General features: G+C 37.8%; 1 protein-coding gene across 2 annotated transcripts in view; it reads right to left on the reverse strand.

Moving 5' to 3' along the window:
• LOC126199085 (protein mesh) overlaps positions 1 to 22,832 on the reverse strand; it is a 272,891-nt gene that overhangs the window by 61,823 nt on the left and 188,236 nt on the right. For both annotated transcript variants that reach the window (XM_049935832.1, XM_049935831.1), the window contains exons 14-15: positions 15,733 to 15,870; positions 4,701 to 4,837 (exon numbers count right to left, since the gene is read on the reverse strand). In XM_049935832.1, the coding sequence (XP_049791789.1) occupies positions 4,701 to 4,837; positions 15,733 to 15,870 (275 nt within the window). The remainder of the gene's footprint in view (positions 1 to 4,700; positions 4,838 to 15,732; positions 15,871 to 22,832) is intronic.

Raw genomic sequence — 22,832 nt, forward strand, 5'->3', positions numbered from 1 at the left:
TACTCACTACAGAGATGAGTGCAGTATTGCATCCAGATTTGGGGTAACATATGGAACACTTCTGTTAACAGGTACAAGTGTACAGTAAATCGTAACACATATGCTGAGGAGTATTGTCTTTTCTGTTAAGGTAGGTCTTGGGTAAAATTTGAGGCCAGCTAGATGGAAATTTAATCACAAAGTTAACATTTCAACTAACTTGGACAATATTTCATACTAAATTCAGTGGCATCTTGTAATCATATATTTGCAATTATCTTGCAGGTGGCTAATTTCCAGATCCATTTTTACTGGAATGTTTTTGATTCCATTACTGTGTTCCTTAGGCCATGTCACTTTGCACTATTAATTGTGGTGCACTGTGGTATCCAAAAAATAATCAAGCCCACTGGGTGGAAATGTTACCCTGACATGAAAAGGGCAGGAGAAGAAACGTAGCATGAAATCAGAAAAATGAATGCGACAAGTAAAAATGCTTTCAATAAAAGAAGGCAACTAGGGTGAAAAAGTCATTTACTATAAGAAACAAAAAACAATCTGCCAATATATTCATCTGGAGTGTGCACCTATATGGCTTTCAGAGCAGGACACTATTGAAGATGAACAGAAAGTGCTTAGAAGTGGTGGAGGCATAGTTTTGGAGAAGGTTAACAAGGAAGAATGAAGATGTTTGAAAGAAATCAATTAGCAAAACCTCATAACAGTTATCCAAAATAGGAAAATTATTTTGTTAATAGTTATTTAGACACAATAAGTTTTAACACACATTTTCAAGGGAGAACTTTTGAGAACCAAGAGAATGTAAAACAAAGAAAAGAGTCAAAGATTTGTTAAAAGCATCAAAATGCCAAAATTATTAAGAAATGAAGATGACAGCACAAAATAAGAACAGTAGTTACAAAAAACAAACACACATTTTCAAGGGAAAACTTTTGAGAACCAAGAGAATGTAAAACAAAGAAAAGAGTCAAAGATTTGTTGAAAGTATCAAAATGCCAAAATTATTAAGAAATGAGGATGACAGCACAAAATAAGAACAGTAGTTACAAAAAACAAGAAATAACCTTTAGAAGAAGAAGATTATGATAATGATGTAAACCTCTACTCACAGCATTTAATATACTTTTGCTAAAATGTGTTTAAATTAGAGGAACATTTAAAAGAATACAAAAACATAAATGATACACGCAATAGGGCATAAAAGCATCTCCGATGTTCATTTGTATTTTTCAATGACGCGCCTGGGAGGTAACTACGGTAATACCAGACTTAATAAAATCCCTCATATTAACCAAAGTAACATGGAACTCATCCACAAGGAAATATTTTACATGAGCTTAAAACATTTTAATAAATTTGCTAAGATCATGAAAGCAATCAAAATAGTGAAGCCCACTGAAAATGTCTTGTTGTTGTTGTTGTTGTTGTTGTTGTTGTGGTCTTCAGTCCAGAGATTGGTTTGTTGCAGCTCTCAATGCTACTCTATCCTGTGCAAGCTTCTTCATCTCCCAGTACCTACTGCAACCTACATCCTTCTGAATCTGTTTAGTGTATTCATCTCTTGGTCTCCCTCTATGACTTTTACCCTCCACACTGCCCTCCAATACTAAATTGGTGATCCCTTGATGCCTCAGAATATGCCATACCAACCGATCCCTTCTTCTAGTCAAGCAATACCTCCTCATTAGTTATGTGATCTACCCATCTAATCTTCAGCATTATTCTGTAGCACCACAGTTCGAAAGCTTCTATTCTCTTTTTGTCTAAACTATTTATCATCCACATTTCAATTCCATACATGGCTACACTCCATACAAATACTTTCAGAAAAGACTTCCTGACACTTAAATCTATACTCGATGTTAACAAATTTCTTCTTCTTCAGAAATGCTTTCCTTGCCATAGCCAGTCTACATTTAGATTCTCTCTACTTCAACCATCCTCAGTTATTTTGCTCCCCTGATAGGGAGCGTCTCATTTCCTAATCTAATTCCCGCAGCATCACCCGATTTAATTTGACTACATTCCATTATCCTCGTTTTGCTTTTGTTGATGTTCATCTTATATCCTCCTTTCAAGACGCTGTCCATTCTGTTCAGCTGCACTTCCAGGTCCTTTGCTGTCTCTGACAGAATTACAATGTCATCAACGAACCTCAAAGTTTTTATTTCTTCTCCATGGGTTTTAATTCCTACTCCGAATTTTTCTTTTGTTTCCTTTACTGCTTGCTCAATATAAAGATTGAATAACATCAGGGAGAGCCTACAAACCTGTCTCACTCCCTTCCCAACCACTGCTTCCCTTTCATGCCCTCAACTCTTATAACTGCAGTCTGGTTTCTGTACAAATTGTAAATAGCCTTTCGCTCCCTGTATTTTACCCCTGCCACCTTCAGAATTTGAAAGAGAGTATTCCAGTCAACATTGTCAAAAGCTTTCTCTAAGTCTAAAAATGCTAGAAACGTACGTTTGCCTTTCCTTAATCTATTTTCTAAGGTAAGTCGTACAGTTAGTATTGCCTCAAGTGTTCCAACATTTCTACGGAATCCAAACTGATCTTCCCCAAGGTCGGCTTCTACCAGTTTTTCCATTCTTCTGTAAAGAATTCGTGTTAGTATTTTGCAGCTGTGGCTTATTAAACTGATAGTTCGGTAATTTTCACATCTGTCAATACCTGCATTCTTTGGGATTGGAATTATTATATTCTTCTTGAAGTCTGAGGGTATTTCGCCTGTCTCATACATCTTGCTCACTAGATGGTAGAGTTTTGTTAGGCCTGGCTCTCCCAAGGCTGTCACCAGTTCTAATGGAATGTTGTCTACTCCCAGGGCCTTGTTTCGACTTAGGTCTTTCAGTGCTCTGTCAAACTCTTCACGCAGTATCGTATCTCCTATTTCATCTTCATCTACATTCTCTTCCATTTCAACGGCAGAGCTAGTTGGCATATAAACTTGTACTACTGTGGTAGGCGTGGCCTTCGTATCGATCTTGGCCACAATAATTTGTTCACTAAGCTGTATGTAGTAGCTTACCCGCATTCCTATTTTCCTATTCATTATTAAACCTACTCCTGCATTACCCCTGTTTGATTTTGTATTTATAACCCTGTATTCACCTGACCAAAAGTCTTGTTCCTCCTGCCACCTAACTTCACTAATTCCCATTATATCTAACTTTAACCTATCCATTTCCCTTTTTAAATTTTCTAACCTACCTGCCCGATTAAGGGATCTGACATTCCACACTCCGATCTGTAATATGTCAGTTATCTTTCTGAAAGTCTTAGGTCATATTTATAGTGCCATTCCCTCAGTCACTGAATACGTGAGTAGCAGAAATGAAGTGTTGATATTCAGTTTATTTATTAGTATTAGCTATTTAAATGTACAAGCTAAGTTTATATTACTTTCAGGATTGTGCTTATTTATTTAATGAATTATTTGTAGAAATACTGTCCATAACTGAAATACATTCACTTATTCATTGTTTGTGGGATACAATCCTAGTGTAGACAACAACACTATAAATACCAAAATGAGATTTCCACTCTGCAGCAGAGTGTGCACTGATATGAAACTTCCTGGCAAATTAAAACTGTGTGCTGGATCGAGACTCGAACTCAGGACCTCTGCCTTTCGCAGGCAAGTTATCTACCATCTGAGCTACCCAAGCACGACTCATGACCCATCCTCGCAGCTTCAATTCTGCCAGTACCTCATCTCCTACTTTCCAGACTTCACAGAAGCTCTTCTGCAGACCTTACAGAACTAGCATTTCTGGAAGAAAGGATATTGCGGAGACATGGCTTAGCCATAGCCTGGGGGATGTTTCCAAAATGAGATTTTCATTCTGCCGTGGCGTGTGGACTGAAATGGAACTTCCTGGTAGATTAAAACTGCTTGCCGGACCGAGATTCGAACTCACGACCTTTGCCTTTCGCGGGCTAGTGCTCTACCATCACATTTGAGTCTCGGTACAGCACAAGTGAAAATTTCATTCTGGAAACATCCTCCAGACTGTGGCTAAACCATGTCTTTGCAATATCCCTTCTTCCAGGAGTGCTAGTTCTGCAAGGTTCGCAGAAGAGGTTCTATGACGTTTGGAAAGTAGGAGATGAGGTAATGGCAGAATTGAAGCTGCGAGGACAGGCTGTGAGTTGTGGTTAGGTAGCTCAGATAGTAGAGCACTTGGCCACAAAAGGCAAAGGGCCCAAGTTCGAGTCTCGGTAGGCACACAGTTTTAATCTGCCAGGAAATTTCAACACTATAAATAAATATACAGTATATTCTTTTATGCCTGTTTTTCATGGAATTTACTGACCACACCCTATGAATCCATAAAACTGATAATGAGTTTTCCATTTGATGGAGCAGTTTTCAACTTGACATGTGCTTGAACATCAACAACAAACACTGCTGGGGAAATATTCACACGTCAACTTTAGTTAGCTATGAGAAACTGCATACTCCTTTCAATATGTTCATGTAACACGCAAAATACAAGACTACAAAAGTTGAAGATTTTTACAAAATACTCATTCACTTGGGACATGCTATCTGATGAATCTTCACCTGAAAATAGCCCAACACAACATTGAGAAATTTATTGCAACAACAAAGTAACTTCAATAAACAACAGCGCTCATCTGTCCAACAATTTTACACATAACAAAAAATAAATAAAAATATTTGTATAACTCACAATTAATGTCCAGGGTAAGTACACTCTAGCTGTCAGGTATCCTTTGTTCTCAACAACTTCAACACCAGTTCCTGACTGGAACATAATGACAACTTCTGACTGGTTAATAAGATACGTTGGAGTGTACACAGTCACACCTGCAAAATTATAGAAAGCATTCTTTCAAAATCAGCAATTACAATTTGAAAGATGCCCTCAAATCAAAGCATAAATCATAAATGACAAAATATTAAAAGTTGGGTAGTAATAATACAATATAATAATAACAACAACAGAAACCACACATAGTGATTTCTGTCTGAGGATAAGGAAGAATATGACTGTTTCTCATTTGTTAATTATTTTTATGGGAAGTATGAGAATACCACATAAGTATGGAATCAAGAGTTCCGTGATAAGAGGTTCCAAGTTTATAAATTAAATGTGGTTCTATGCAGTTTTAATACTACACTGAGGTGACAAAAGGTTATGGGATATGTCCTAACATCATGTTGGACCTCCTTTTGCCCAGTGAAGTGCAGCAACTTGACATAGTATGGACTCAACAAGTCACTGGGAGTCTCCTGCAGAAATATTGAGCTGTGCTGCCTGTATAGCCATCCATATTTGCAAAAGTGTTGCTGGAGCATGATTTTGTGGATGAACTGACCTCTGAATTATGTCCCATAAACGTTTGATGGATGGCCAAATCATTCACTCAAACTGTTCAGAATGTTCTTCAAACCAATTGTGGCCTGATAACAAGGTGCAGTGTCATCCATAAAAATTCGGTCGTCATTAGGGTACGTGAAATCCATGAATGGCTGCAAATGGCCTCCAAGTAGTCAAACATAACCACTACCAGTCAATGACAGGCCCAGCTGGACCAAAGGACCCAGGCCATCCATTAACACATAACCCAAACCATTATGAAACCACCACCAGCTTGCACAGTGCCTTGTTGACAACTTAAGTCCATGGCTTTGTGGGGTCTACACCACATTCGAACCCTACCATCAGTTCTTATCAACTGAAATCGGAACTCATCTGACCAGGCCACAGTTTTCCAGTCATCTAGTATACGACTGATATGACTATGAGCCCTGGCGAGGCACTGCAGGTGATGACAAGCTGTTAGCAAAGGCACTCACATCAGTCATCTGCTGACATAGCCCATGAATGCTGAATTTCATTGCACTTTCCTAAAGGATATGTTCATCATATGTCTCTCATTGATTTCTGAGGTTGTTTCAAAAAGTGTTGCTGTCTGTTAGCACTGTCAAATCTAAGGAAATTCCGCTGCTCTCAGTCATTAAGTGAAGGCTGTCGGCCACTGCATTGTTCATAGTGAGAGATAATGACTGAAATTCAGTATTCTTGGCACACTCTTGACACTTGACTTCCCTAACTATTACCAAAATGGAGTGGCCCATACATCCAGCTCCAATGACATTCAAAGTCTGCCAGTTCCAGTCATACAGCCATAATCACGTTGAAAACCTTTTCCCATGAATCACCTGAGTACAAATGACAGCTCTGCCAATGTACTGCTCTTTTATACCTTGTGTACACAGTACTGCTGCTATCTATGTACCGGTATGTGGCTATCACTACCCCATGACTTTTGTCACCTAGGTGTACCTCAGATGGTAGGGAGGTCATTATAAAAGGCACATTTAAATTTCTCTTTCACACTGGTATTAGGAATATGAATTGGCAAACTGTCCTTCTTCCAGTGCTGTTATGGTGTGGTAATCTTAACTTTAGACAGTTTTTAGTAGCATGCAGGTATACGAATTGTGGTGTTATGAATCACTTCGGCAAAATGAGCTTGTGTCCACCTAGCCAGCTATTGATGGTTATGATCATTAAAGCAAATAATAGTTTAATGTTTAAGCATAGAGAGCTGTTTGTAGGTTTTTTGTTATCCCTTTTGCATGTGACATGCATATGGATGGTTGGGGCATGTCTTCAAGGTGGAGCTGCGGCTGCAATGGGTTTGTTGAAGTGTGGTGCATCATTGAGTAAAAGCAAACACTGTAACAATGAGAAGTGACTTCATGGCAGGACAGATAAGTTGAAGCTCTCAATTCCAGCTTAAGCACACTTGCAGTGGAAGAAAAGTCCACAATAACTGCTGCAGCATGGTCAGAAGAGAATTTAATTCCAGGTGCTGACATTCAGACCAAAGACAAGACAACTAACTCCAATCTGAACACAGAAATATTTAAAACGGAACAATGCAGTATTAACTTCCCATTTTTCCTTAAGGAAAGACTGTTACTTTATAAATGTACAAAAAGTGCAGAAGGTTAATATTTTAAGTTATTTGATATGTGAACTGTAGATGTCTTGTCCTCCTCCATGAATTGTTAGTCTGGTTGCTGACTTTTGAAATTTTTATTTCCGTATTTGGTTATTGATACCATATCCCCTTAAGGCATGGAAGTATGAAAATTATGCTAGTTGTCTAAAAGCTGCAATAACCAGTGGCTTTAAATATCAGAGACCAAAAGGAATCATATTTAATTTTCTGCTTATTGTAGTAATGGTGTTTTTCACAATATACAACAGTCTACAGTGACCCCAAGACTTTTGTACTGTCATTAAATTTATATTTAGATCTTGTAACTGGAAGGATTCATCTGTTTCTCTCTTGATTATATTTCAAAGTGGTGCAGAGATTGACAACTTGCCTTAAATGTTCAGAAATGTAAAATTTTGCACTTCACAAAACAAAAAAACACAACATCCTATGACTAAATTATCAATGATCACTGCTGGAATTGACTAACTAATACAAATACCTGGATGTAGCACTTTGCAGGGATATGAAATGGAATGGTCACAAAGGTTCAGTCATAGGTAAAGCAGGTGGCAGACTTCAGTTTATTGGTAGAATACTGAGGAAGTGCAATCAGTCTACAAAGGAGATTGCTTACAAATCACTTGTCTCAGGTTTGTTTAATCTATGGATGAATGTCACAGAGATACAGAAGGAACTGAACTGGAAGACTCTTGAAGGTAGACATAAACTATACTGAGAAAGTCTGTTAGCAAAGTTTCAAGAACTGACTTTAAATGACAACTGCACGAATATACTACAACCTCCTCTGTATTGTTCACATAGGTAGTGTGAGGATAAGATTAGAATAATTACTGCACACACAGAGGCATTCAGACAATTGTACCTTCTGTGCTCCATACATGAATGGAACCCTAATTACCGGTACAATGGGCCGTACCCTCTGCCATGTAACTCATGGTGGTTTGCAGAGTGTAAATGTAGAAGTAGATACTGTCTCGCAATGTTATTGCTTCAGCTTTCTCATAACAGAGAATTTGTCATCCTGTAAACAATATATTACAACCTCATCTTGCTTTTAGATGTAGTATCCTATACATCTGCTTCAACGATTATACTGATGGTAACAGCTACAACTATTTTTTCAGTATTCTGAGATACATCATTATGTACACCATATACTTCAGATGACCTGATATGCTACCTTCTTGTACATCCTGACTTCACTGCTGAAACTCTGATGAGATTTCAATTGTCTGAGTGGTAACTTTATTGTCAATTTTCTGTTTTCAAGGTATAGTTTTATCATACTAAGACTTAGCACTGTAATCATGTAATGATATTGCTTTAGTGTTGGTATCTCATGGTCAACAAGATCAAAACCATGAAGTAAATAATAACAGATTACTGAAAAGTATTAATGTTGCAGAATTTAAGGTTCTGGTGGGAGACCATACCGTTTGTCACACCAATAACTTTATGAAACCACTGGTCTGTCTGCCTTTGTAGTTGATATTGTTCTGCAAGACCAAATTAACATCAAAAGGCACAATTTTCATGGCCACCACACGTCTCATCATGTATCATGGGGAAAAAAGAACCAGTTGTCCATTTTTCTATGCAAACAGCATTTTGTTGTATTCTTTGGATGGTTTTTTGTTGTATTGAATGTTAGAAGGTGAGAATTAATCTGTGTCAATCTGTTAAATGTGTTCTGACAAGAAGATAAATGTGCTTCTTTACCCACAATAGAGCTTGAGGTAAGGAAGAAATAAGAAGTCCATAGACATACATCAGTTTCCAGTTCTCTTCTAAGGGAGTGCATAGACAGCATACAAAACTCGTTAACAAACATAATAAATGAGTCCTTTAGTTCAGGTATTATTTGTGCTTGTACTGAAGAAAGGTAATGCAGAGAGTACAGGAAACTACAGGCCAGTATCACTATTGTCATCATTATCAAAAATAATTGAATCAATCATGGAAGATATATTAACAAGCTACATCAATAAATATGATCCTTTAAATGGAGCACAGTTTGGTTTCTGAAGTGAGACAAATACAATATTGGCCATTGCACAGTTCACAAAAGTGGTACTTGAAATTCTTGACAGGGATGACTGTTTTACAGGTGCATTCTTAAACCTATCCAAAGCTTTACACATACCGGTAGTTGACCATAAAGTGCTACTAAGCAAACTAGAAGCACTAGGTGTAAGAGTAACAACAAACAAGTGGTTCCAGGCCTACCTGGAAAATACAGTCCAAAAGGTAGTGATAGTTCAACATTTTTGCTGATTATAATTTTTTAGGAAAACAACTGTCAAGCTTGGAACATATAAATATAGGTGTGCCTTATGGCAGTGTATTGGAGCCAATAATGTTCTTAATACACTATGGGCAAAACTTAAGGGCAAAAGTAACTGTTGCAGTATTAGTACAGAAGGTACCTGAAAGAAATGTGAAATGAGACAAAATGAAATGACCCTTTTATTGAAGGACAATAATTACACAAAAGACACTGCAATTCATGATGGTTCCTAGATCATCAGAAACAGCTGGACATGGTTCTTAATAGAGGGTGTGATCACAACAGACAGCAATGCATGCTCAGCAACGTGCCTCCATGCTCGCCACCCAGCTGGTAAGTTGTTCTTCTGGTAGAGAGTTCCATTCCTCCACCAGCTGACTGACAACTGTTGGATGATTGTCAATGCAAATGGATGTGCTGCAATATGTTTCCCAATTTCATACATGCTCAGTGGCTTTACATCAGGGGAACAGGTAGGCCTTTCCATCTGCTGAATATCCTCTCATCCCAAGAGTTCCTCCAATTGCACTGTTGGGTGTGGTCACACTCTGTCAACCATAAAAATGAAGTCAGGGCTACATGTACCCCTGAAAAGCTGCACATGGAGAAGGAGTACAGTGTCATATTAACATTGACCAGTGAGTGTACTGTGTAAAAGAGGTCAGTGTGCTCTTGCAACACTATGCCTCCCCACACAATAACACAGACCACTAAAACATTCAATTGTGACAATTTTCCTGCTCGTATCTCATGTTCCTACTTCTTGCCATATGAAGTTATTTAGTACACTCAGGAATGATGTCAAACATAATCATTTTGATGGCTCAAGTGTTAATGGTGTGTGGGGGCAAGATGTTGCATAGGCACACTGACCTCCAAATCTAAGAACAAGGTGCACTCACTGGTCAACACGATAGTGACACTCTACTTGTCCAACACTACATCTTTTCAGGGGTGCATTTGGCCCTGACTTCATATTTATGAGTGACTACGTGCAATCACATCAAACTGTGCTCGTTGAGGAGCTCTTCAAACGAAAGGATATTTGCTGAATGAACTTAAATCCTGTCGCACATATGTGGGATGCATTGGGGAGGCATACTGCATCACATCCACATGCTGCAGTGACCATTCAGCAGTTTTAGTAGCACTGGTGGAAGAATGAAATTTCCTATCACACAAACCTTTTACCGATCTTGTGGCTAGCACAGCACTGCTGTACATCATCATCACACACTATATTTAGAAACATGTCCCACCTTTAGTGATGTCCAGGGGAACATCATAAATCATGATGACCTCAGTGTAACTACTGTATTGTCTTTGATATAACATGGAGGACACGTCCTCTTTGCTGATGACAGCAGCATCATAGTCATTGATAAAATACCAGGACACCTAATTGAGGTGGAAAATGAAACCATGGAGGATGTTCACAAGTGGCGAGTATGTAATAAGTTAACACCAAACTTAATGAAAACAAAAAGCATACACTTCAGCACAAAGAGGGAAAACAGTTCTGTCACATTACGTAATAAATCTGTAGATTGTGTAACATACACAAAGTTTTGAGGGAAAAGTATTTCTTGGTGATGCACATGGAATGAACACAAAAAGATAATGGTGAAAAGAATGTCATCAGCTTGTTATGCTCTTATGGTTCTGTAATCACTCTGTAACAGCCAGGATCCTATGGTGACATAACTTCACAAAAGACGAACACAGTTTTCAAACTGCAGAAAAAGGATATAATGTAATAACTAAAAGTAGTAATCAGGCTTGTTGTAAATAATTATTTAAAACACTGGGTATCCTTACCTGCAAAAAGACAGTACATCTACCAATCTACATCTACGTGATTACTCTGCATATTCCCAATTAAGTACCTGGAATAGCGTTCATTGAACCACCTTTAAACTGTTTCTCTACTGTTCCACTCTCAAACGGATGCAAGAAAAACAAGACTTAAATCTTTCTGTGCAAACTCTGCTTTCTCTCATTTTGTCATGATGATCATTTCTCCCTATGCAAGGAGGCACCAACAGAACATTTTTGCAATTGGAGGAGAAAGTTGGTGATTGACATTTCACAAGAAGATCCTGCCACAATAAAAAATTCCTTTGGTTTAATTATTGGCATCCCAATTCATGTAACACGTCATGGCACTCTCTTCCCAATTTCTTGATAATATGAAATGAGCTACCCTTCTTTGAACCTATTCAGTGTCCTCTGTCAGTCCAGTCTGAGGCAGAACCCACAGTGCACAGTAATACTCCAGAAGATGGTAGATAAGTGTCATGTAAGCAGTCTGTTTCGTGGACCTGCTGCATTTTCTAGGTGTTCTACCAGTAAATAACAAGTCTTTTGTTTGCTTTCCACCCAATATTATCTATGAGATAATTCCAATTTAATTTACTTGTAATTGTAATCCCTAATTATTAATTGAATTTACAGCCTTTAGATTTGTGTGATTTATTGTGTAACCAAAATTTAGCACATTTCTTAAGTTTTTCCTTATTACTCCTACATTGATGGTAGTAACAGCAGACAATCTGGCCTTAAAGGGTGACTAATTTCTTCACGACAGGCGATGTTTCCAACACTCATTGCAGAGTCAGTTCTTGAAGCCTTGCTAGGAGGCACCACCTGACCTGAAAGAAATGCTGCAAGGAGGAGCAGAAAATAGCCAGTGAGAATGCTCACATGTTAAACAATTTCATGGAATGGTTTTGGAGCTCGTGAAATCAAGGAGTAGCATAGCAGTCCCCTTGGGGCGAAGAAGTGAAGTGCTCTCTGGGCCAGAGCTGGTGTTTCAATTTGTGTATTTCTGAAGTTGTAAAAAGCTAGTCCCTTGTGATCAATCAGGTTACTCAGTGCAGTATAGGAAACTGACAGAATCTGAAGTGCCTTCCCAGCATGCATATGGAATTCTGTTTAGAGATTTTCCCACTTTTTTTGGTAAGCAAGGACACATTCAGTAAAAAGGGAGACCTTAGAATATAGTGTGAAGTCATTAACTAGCTGGAAGTGGTGCTGGAGTGACAGAATTGGCTAGGGTTAATTTGCGCCAATAAATTTCATTTATTTGCATGCAAATTTGAGCGTGATGTCTTTTTGGGACTGTTTCCCTATTAACTGAACTATATTCCTGTTTTGTTCTATAGTGATTATCAGTGGGAGTTGTTAGCAACCATTTAACCTGTTAATGTAGCCCAGTGGTTGAATCTCAAAATCTTTCCTCGAAGTAATTAGCTACAGGGCTTTTCATTAGTATTATTGAGTAAGACGGCGCAATGGTTAGCACATTGGGTTTGCATCTGGAAGGATGGCAGCTCAAATCCCCATCTGGGCATCGATTTAACTTTACTGTGATTTCACTAAATCTCTTAACCCTTTCACGGGCCAGAGATATACCTACCACTACCTGTATTTCTTTTTTACTATGTTTATGAGAATACATCATACCACTTCTGTAAACCCCTGGTATCTAATACAAGTCTGCTGCAGCAGGTGTAGTTTCTGTTTGTAGTGAAATATAGCATTTAGGTCTGGAGGAAGTATACATCCCACCAAATAATGTTGTTTTAAAGGCCCTACAAAAGTATGATTACTACCAAAGTAGTTTCTTCAAGAGGCTTGAAAGTACACTACCACAAAATAGTGTCTTTTTGTGGACTTTGACAAGCATGCTTACCACCATCTTAGTTGTCCGACAAAGCATTTGGAAATATGTTTTGCTCCCTATGGAGGTGTCAGATATCTTGTGGCAGTACACTATACCACATCTATAAAAACTGTGACAACAATCGGTTTCTGTTTGTAATGAGATCACTACTGATATACCTTGAGAAGTTGAAAAAAAAAAATGCTTTCTTGAGTCACTACAAAAAATGTGCCCACAAAAGGGTTAAGGCAAAAGCCGAGATGGTTCATTTTGAAAGGACACGGCCAGTTTCCTTCTCCATCCTTCCCAAAGCTGAGCTTGTGCTCCATCTCTAATGACCTCATTGCCAACAGGATGTAAACCACTAATCTAGTTTCCTTCCTCTTAATTACTGACTTTGGAGTTGTGAAGTTTAACCTTGTCTAATGTAGCAAAGCTGGAATGGTGATACTTAGTTTTAACTTCTGTACGATGAAACCATTTAGAAAACCACCATAGGTTGTCGGTTTTATTATTCAAGACGCTTTTACAGCAAAATACCAAAAGAACAGTACGCAGGTCACATTACTGAACATCATTATGCTTGTGTATTACAATTGTTATTAAATTACTTACACAGTGTCAGTGAGGTGTGTGTCACATTTTAAACTTGTCTCATGCTATGCTGAGACAGACATTTGTTCCTGCGTGGGAAACATCAAATGTTTGTATGTATGGTCATGAACATCACAACCTGCTTCCAAGCATACATTAAACAACACATCAAATAAGTAAAACCACTGCTAATAGCATGCTTTCTGGCCCTTGAAAATTCTTTTAATGGCACAACGTGCCCTTTTGCTTCCTCATATGTTTAACCTGAGTGCATAGTTTTGACAGTGCAGAGAATTAATCTGGGTTCACCAATAAACATTTCCAATTAAATCCACAGAGCAGTATGTTGCATAGTTTGTTTTGTGTCCCACACACCGCAAAGAGTATGTCGATTCTTGCTGGAGTCATGAATGTGACTTTGTGTGAGGCATAGACAAAAGGAACATTTCAGGTGGTGATGCCTTTCCTGGACTAGAAATCATCATGCAGGATTGACATCATTGCCAACAATACTGCATCCAACGACAACTTTAGTGTAAACTTTGATTGGAGGTAAGCTCTACAACTCTGCACAGCTTGCTACAGTTCAAGTGTTATTGCAAAGTGTCGACTATGCGGTATGTGTTTCCTGTGGTGTTGTTGTTTTTTATTTTTATTACAGGGAATTTTAAAGTATGACTGAGATGGTAGAGGGTGACCAGGAAGATTCATCCTACATCTACATGACTACTCTGCAATTTGCAATGAAGTGTATGGCAGAGGATTCATTGCACAGTCTTCAATCTTCACATGAATGAAAATGTCTGCTTGTGTCTGTGTATGTGTGGATGGATATGTGTGGGTGTGCGAGTGTATACCTGTCCTTTTTTTCCCCCTAAGGTAAGTCTTTCCGCTCCCGGGATTGGAATGACTCCTTACCCTCTCCCGTAAAACCCACATCCTTTTGTCTTTCGCTCTCCTTCCCTCTTTCCTGATGAAGCAACCGTTTGTTGCGAAAGCTTGAATTTTGTGTGTATGTTTGTGTTTGTTTGTGTGTCTATCGACCTGCCAGCACTTTCGTTTGGTAAGTCACATCATCTTTGTTGTCAGATATATTTTTCCCACGTGGAATGTTTCCCTCTATTATATTCATATCATTAATATTAACTAACTGGATAGTTTGACAGTGAAGATAATTAATCCAGGCCCATCAATAAATGTTTTTAATTGAAACCTCAAAGCAGTATGTTGTGTTATTTGTCTCGAGCATTACACATCACAGAGTGTCCATGAATTCTGGCTGTGGCCACAAGTGTGAGTTCGTACTATGTTACAGAAGCTTCATGACACAGCCAAAGCTGATGTTTTAGCTTCTGTTGCACCGTATTGGAAACGAAGTCCATGGCAGACAATAGTCAACCACCATGTGCTCATAGACCCTGTAAATACCATGTAAATATTTGATGCTAAGTAAAAGTAAAGCAATAAAGTGAGTAACATATTAACAGAAGAAATTATGCCTTCAGTGAAATGGAATAAAATACTGGCAGTAGAACTACGAATTACAGTTTCCAAATTTAACCAATACAGAATTTTGAACATTTCTTGTAAGAAACAGATTTCACTGGTAATGCGGTATGTTCTGCTCCCATGTGAATCCCGTACTTAAAGTGCTATGATAATGAAGATGATGATGATTGTTTCTTAACCAATCTTTGTGTAAGATATTTTCTTTTTTATGTGTGAAAAATGTGTCTTAAAGTCTGTCCATACCTATTTGTCGCACCTTGTATATCAGACTTTCAGGGCAATGAGGGAAAGTCGAATCCAGCTTCTTAATAAGGACATAAACTGCCCTGTACCATAAGAAAGCTAAAGGTGCTATGCAGTTAGATCTCAAACTGGCAGTTAGTGCACCAAGAGAAGCTGTCTGAAGGCTCTTTAATGACATGTCTAGCTCAATAATTGATATGAAAGTAACAGAACTCTTTAAAAAAACTGTCCTGACAATGCTGCAAATATCTATCCCAAAAAAAGAAGAAAAACAATTTTCAATAACATGTTAGAAGAAATTTATAGCAATTTAGACATAGTAACTGAAATGAAAATGTCCCACTACCATACCCGATAGTACAGGCAAAACAGCTGATGTAAGAAAAGATTTTTTCATATTAGACTACTAACTTATCAGAAAGCTTACCAGTAAAATGCTGAACCCTTAGAGCATTCCGGTCAAAATATATCTTCTTCCCGTCAGCAAGTACATCAAGGTGGTACCTCCATCTTGCATACTCTGGCCTTAATCGGACTTCAATAGTAGCTGAAGAATTTTCTTTTGCTGCACATAATAAAATAAGTAATTTTAGGCTCATATATCAAGAATGGGTTGCCTTATTATGCAATACTTTTGTGACTTACTTTAGTGCACAGGGTTAGAGCACACTAAAGACAGTACAGCTCCGAATTGAACCAACATTTTTTTATTTTTTGCAACATTTATGAGACAGTGATAGATTAATGTAAGTGTCTGTAGCAGGGAAGAGTGGGATGGCACCAATCAGTGGGTAGCCCAGATCACAGTGTTAGCTTTAGAACAGTCTGCTCTAGCAAAGTCTAGTGAGTGCTGTGCTCTGTCCACTGAACTATGTAACTGCAATAGGCATCCAACCAAGCTTCTCATTGTTGTTGCATTGAAGTACACAAGTGCTTGTCCAATAAATTCCTTCTTATTTCTACACATCTTCGAAGCAACATAAGTAACAATTGCACTCATATTTTCATTGAGTTAATCACACACAAAAGTATTGGTAATGTTTCCAATATCATTTCAGTTTGAGATTTACATTTTTGAACTATCTTATTGTAGTGTTTGGTTATGAAATTCCTTAGCACACATGTTTGGTTGCACCAATCAAATGAGTGTGGGACGGCAATCAGGTTATTGACACAACCTCTCGCAGACTTAAATACGAATTTGTTGACCTTTTATATCTGTATTACTTTAAGCTATAACAGATTGTAAGACTGTATTCTCTTTCAGATGCCTACTACCAGGGGAGAATGGATTGATGAAGAGCTGCAACAGCTGATATTATCTATCAATGATGGGCATTCCTTAAAACAGCTCAACATTCCATTCACAACACTGCATGAAAAAAAATTTAAGAGGCATTCAGGAGGTCCATTTCTTCGCCAAAAAGCAGTTTTTACTCCAGAGCAGGAGACAGCTTTGGCTGAATGAATAAAGTTCATGGACATATTTTTTATGGATTAACTCCACTGCAAATCCGCAGAGTGGGTTTTGCAAATGTCATGGCAGAAAATGAGCTGGCCGTATCATTTTCTGAAAGGGAACCCTTAAGTGTTAAAAAACCAGAAGCAATTAGTATCAACTGTCATACAGACTTTAACTGACAGGAAGTAAAAATATTTTTTGACCATTTGGGAGCTGTGAGGACAAAATTTGCTCTCACACCGGATCGTATTTTTAACATTGACAAGATGGGACTGACAACTGTCCAAGACCCTGGAAAAGTGGTTAACTCTAGAGAGTTGGCCAGTGGCTAGTTGGAAGGGAGGGAAAAATAATAAGCACGATTTGTTGCATGAATGATGCAGGGTGCTACATTTGGCCTATGTCTGTATTCCCCAGAAAAAGAATATCTCCACATTTGCAAAAGGATGGCCATCCATGTGCATTGTACAGTTGTTCCCACATTGGTTGGCCAAACAAAGCTTTATTCGTTACTTGGCTTACGCACTTCATTCACCAATCACAGGCTAGTGTAGACAATAAAGTGTTTCTGGTATTGGACAAACATGGTAGCCATGTCACATTACAGTCATATGATTTATGTCATGACAATGGCTTAATTGTGCTCTGCATCCCACCACAAGTGTCTCATTGGCTTCTTCAGCCACTGGAAATCTCATTGTATTCGCCTTTGAAATCCACCTTTTGACATGAATGTGATGGCAAAATCAAATCCACCTGCCTGCAGAAAGTAACCCCATATAATAATGCTAGATTGTTTAACATTGCATAATCCAATGTGACCACAACAGGAAATGCTGTTTCTGGGTTCAGACAAACAGGTACTTTTCCTATGAATGCAAAAACATTCACAAATGAAGATTACTTGCTGCTGAAACCATCTTGCAACATAATGAAATTCCAGAAATAGTTGTACAGATTGGTGGCCAATGAGCACATCAACTACAAAAAAACAAAGTCTAATGACTCGGTCCATTCAGCTAGCTGTTATGTTGACACTGATTGGCCTCTTATATTGACATTACTACCACCAAGTTATCAGTTAGGATGAATGGGCATGATTAGAGGGTGTATACTGGCAACACACACTATCCTTTCTGCAGAGCATGCTCTAGAACATGACTGTCATGACCTGGGTGTCTATTTCACCACATGGGCCATCTGGATTCTTCCTCAGACACTAGTTTCTCAGAACTCTGCAGGTGGGAACTGTTCCTTGGTTCTCGGCGCTCACTGGGTCATAATTTACATTTATTTCTTTGGTATCAGCATTTCTTCTCAGTAACTGCTCCTTTCTTCACTCCCTTTTAGTTTTATACGTCTTTTCTTTTCTGACCTGTCTATTTTTTCCCACCCCTCACCCCTATAACATCAATGTACTTAGCTTTCCACTCTTATTAACTAATGTATGTTATTTTTTCAGTATTCTCGGTCTTTTGTCTTACCCTGTCTTCCACATTTAACCTCTCAGGTTTTCATATCTCATCTGTCACCCTCCCCAACAGTCTGTCTCATTCTCATCCCCTCTAGTCGGTCTCTCCTAGTCCAAGGTAGTAGGTGACTTCTACAAATTCTCCCCATTCATAGACCTCACCAGTCCTTTTCCTTCAACCCTCTTCCTTCCCCTCCTACCCTTCTGCCAGAAGAAGGAACCACTGGCTCAAAAAGCTTGCAAATTTCAATACCTTTATATATGATTTCTCCTGCTGTTGCTTTGTGAGTAGACTTTTTATCTATACAGTTATATTATATTTTCAAAAATTGATTATCTTCTTTGATATACATCTATGCTTTGTGAAGTGCATGACAAAAGGGAACCTTCCAATGTACCAGTTGAGAAGCACTAAAGTAATTTACAACTGATGATGTCATATGAATTATTGCATGACGCCAGCAAACATTTGAAAAAAAAAAAAAAAAAAAAAAAAAAAAAAAAAAACACATGCCATTTAGATAACACACACTACACAGTACATGATTATTTAAATAACACAATGCAATGGCTAGTGAAAATGTAACAGAAATAAATAATAAACCACCATTCTCAGTATACTAGACCCTTTCCCTGCATAACATATGTTACGGGAATATTACAAGGCTAAGAACTCTGACAGATAATATTATAATTCCTTGTTCTTCCTAAACTCAACAGTTCCTTTATTATGGAGGGATGCTGGTCCACAAAAATGGAAAAGTATGAATACAGTAATGAAAATTCATGGATATCATCAGAGTCCTGACATCAGGAATTAAAGCTGAAAAATAGTTCACTTTTAATTGTAACTGTATATAGATCTCCACTGAGAAATTTTGAACTATTTATGAGGAATCTGGATTCCTTACTGTGATAGCTGTCAAACAGTAGCAAGCAGCTAATAATCTGCAGTGACTTCAGTGTAGATTTTCTAAAGGATTCTGACAGGAAAAATCATCTGGAAACCTTATTTGGATCCTACAATTTGGTCTCAGTAATTAACTTTCCAGCACAGTTGGATAAAGATAGTGGCTGAAGCTCAAAGTAAGGAAATAACTGTTTACCCAGTAAAAAATGCCCTCTCTGATCACGATGCACAGTTGCTTATGATAAATAACATACAGCGTTACAGGGTGGACACTCTTCAGTGGAAATCAATTAGAGTAATCAATGACTCCAGGACAAATGTTTTTAAGAATAGTTTACAGGAGGTGGCATGGGATGTAATTTATAATGAACCAAATGTTAACATAAAATTTAATCTGTTCCACAATAAATTTGTATCATTATTTGAAAACAGCTTTTTGCATAAGCCAGTCAGAAAGGACACTACACAGCCAGGTACAAAACCATGGATTACTAGAGGAATTAAAGTTCTTGTGAAAGGAAAAGGGAAATGTGTCGTAGGGCAAGGACTAGTAGGGATCCTGCAGTAATTGCACAATGCAAAAAAATTCTCAAAATTACTGAAAAATGTTATTAAAAATCATCGAACATGCACAAAATTTCAGAAATCAGTACTTTCGGCAACAGACATAAGGCTATAAGGAATGTAGTGAAGCAGGAGACAGGACAACCAGTCACAGAACAACACAACAGCAGTTTTGAAATGAATGACAGGGTTATAAATGACAGGTCACACAGTCACAGGTAGCAAACGCATTTAATGATCATTTCTTAAATATAGTAAAAGCATATGGAGAAATAGTTCAAGAGCAAAATTACAGCAGTATGTTGAAAATGTAATTTAAATGAATATATCCTCAACTTCTTCTTCTGAAATTAAGAAAATTATACACTCTCTTAAAAATAAAGGCTCGCCCGGTTTTGATGGTGTTTCGAATATTGTACTAAAAATTTGTTCCCATGTAATAAGCTCAGTCTTATCTTAAATTTGTAATTAATCACTAACTTAAGGCACTTTTGCTATGTAGTCCTTCTAATTCTACATGTATAGAATATATACAAGGATATTGGAAATAATTTAAGTCTTTACAAAATAAGATACAGTTCAACCTGTTTCACTGCTGACAACATTCTCCAAAATTTTTGAGAAGATGATGTATTCTAGAATAATGTCTCACCATATCAATAATAGAATCCTTACCAAATCACAGTTTGGGTTTCAGAAAGGTTGCTCTACTGAGAATGTCATTTAAACAATGGAAAATCCAGGACAGATTATAACAGTATCATGAACAGATAGTTGCTACTCACCATCATATAGCGGAGATGCTGAGTCGCAGATAGGCCAACAAAAAGACTGTCACAAAAGGAGCTTCTGGCCAACAAGGCCTTTATCAAAAAGCTGTGTGACAGTCTTTTTTCTGTTCCTATCTGCGACTCAGCATCTCTGCTATATGGTGAGAATGCTATTTACACATTCACTCACCAGATTTTACAAGCATTAAGTAATAAAACAGCACCAGTTGGTATTTTCTGCGGCCTCTCTAAGGAATTTCTCTACATGAATCACAGTATTCTCCTAGACAAATTTACATTTTATGGGATTTAACAACATAATGAAAAGGATAGTTACTACTCACCATATAGCGGAGATGCTGAGTTGCAGAAAGGCACAACAAAAAGACTGTCACACAATTGGCTTTAGGCCATCAAGGTTTTTGTCAAAATTAGACAACATACACACGCACATACACTCATGCAAACGCAGCTCTCACACACACGACTACAGTCTCTGGCAGCTGGAACCACAGTTTGTCTTTGACCTGTACTTTTTTTAGTTAATTATTGTATGTTAATCTATTTAATTATGTAGCTGTGTATTTACATACTGTGTAAGAGTAATGAGTGGAAAAGGAAGAAGCAAAGATGAGCAGACATATGAGGTCTGTTCAAAAAATTCTGGAACATTCATAATTTCGCACCAGTGATGCCTTGGAGTGAAATGCAGTTGACTTCCCTGCACCTGCTTGCATTTAATCTGTAACTGCTGGAAGTTTCATTGTGGTATGTCTGTTAGCTATTGTTCAGTGCTGTATTGAGTAGAATGTAGTGTCGCACAGTTTGTGAATTTCAAAATGGCAGAATTAAGAGGAGCAAACCATCTGCATTAAATTTTGCCGAAACTTGACAAAATCTTTACAGAGACACACCAACTGATGCAGAAAGCCTGTGGTGATGAGTGATTAAGCTGTACTTGGTGTTATGAATGGTTCACATGGTTTAAAAATGGCCGGATAGAAGTTAAAGATGACCCTTATTCAGGTCAAATGTCAAAGTCATGCTGACAGTTTTCTTTCACTTTAAAGGATTAGTCATCATGAATTCATACCACAAGGGCAAACTGTTAATTGATAGTACTATTGGGATGTATTGTGACATCTGCAAGAAAATGTGAGAAGGAAACAGCCTGAAATGTGGTGAGACAAATCATGGCTCTTGCATCACAATAATGCAACTGCACATTCAACCCTATTAGTGCGAGGTCACTGCACAAAAACAAAACCACTGTGCTGCCTCATCCTCCATGCTCTCCTGACCTGGCCCTGCAGATTCTTTTTTATTTTAAAAGCTGAAAACCCCGTTGAATGGACGAAGATCTACAACAATAGATGAGATAAAAGAAAATTTGCAGAGAAATACCAAGATTGCTTCTGGAATTGGAAATGGCATTGGGAGTGATGTATTGATTGTGGAGGACAGTATTTTGAAGGAAACCATGACAATAAGTAAAAGGTAAGTGTAGAAAAATTTTGTGGACAAAGTTTCAGAATTGTTTGGAGACATATCGTAAGTATATCGTAGTGTGATGGAGAGATGAGGAGCAAGAATTGAAATGAAATTGAGGGAAGGGAGGGGGAGGGGGGGAGGTGAAGGATGGAAAAGGCTCTTTTCTGTTTCATGTGATTTTTGCAATAATTTTACAAGCTGCTTGGCTTCCAATATTTATTTGCATTAATACAAAATAAACAGTTGCTCAATGACCAAATAAATATTAGAAATCAGGCACTAAAAAAAAAATAATTGAAAAAATCACATGGAAAAGGAAAGTCTTTTCCATCCTCCAGATCCCTCTCCCAATTTCACTTTTTCACTGCACTTCTTGCTCCACACATTTTCCTCCAACTCACTCTCCATTACACAATACACTTACGTTTTCTCATCTTTGCTTCTCCCTCCCCGTTCACTACTGTTAAGCAGTATATAAATACGCAGCAACCTTATTAAATAGAATAACACAAATATAATTAACTAAAAAAAGTACAGGTCAAAGACAGACTATGGCAACGCTATGTTGGCAACATTACAAACCACAATCCACACTTAGAGTAAACAGTAAACAGAGGTGTGCAAAAAAGTGTGCTGTGTAAATTGTAAGAAATGCATAGTTCTGCAGAACAACAAAAAATTAGATTACAAGTGTCAGTGTCTAAAGAAGAACGACACCCAAGATGTGCTAGCAGATGATATTTCATGATGTAGGCATGAAACCAATCAGAAATGGCTTTAAAGTAAAAACTAACGAACTGCTAATGAACTTTTTTTTATGTTAAAAACAAATCTAACAGTAAATATCTTTAATTAGAGA

Source organism: Schistocerca nitens, chromosome 8, assembly GCF_023898315.1.
Source record: "Schistocerca nitens isolate TAMUIC-IGC-003100 chromosome 8, iqSchNite1.1, whole genome shotgun sequence".
NCBI classification, from domain to species: domain Eukaryota; kingdom Metazoa; phylum Arthropoda; class Insecta; order Orthoptera; family Acrididae; genus Schistocerca; species Schistocerca nitens.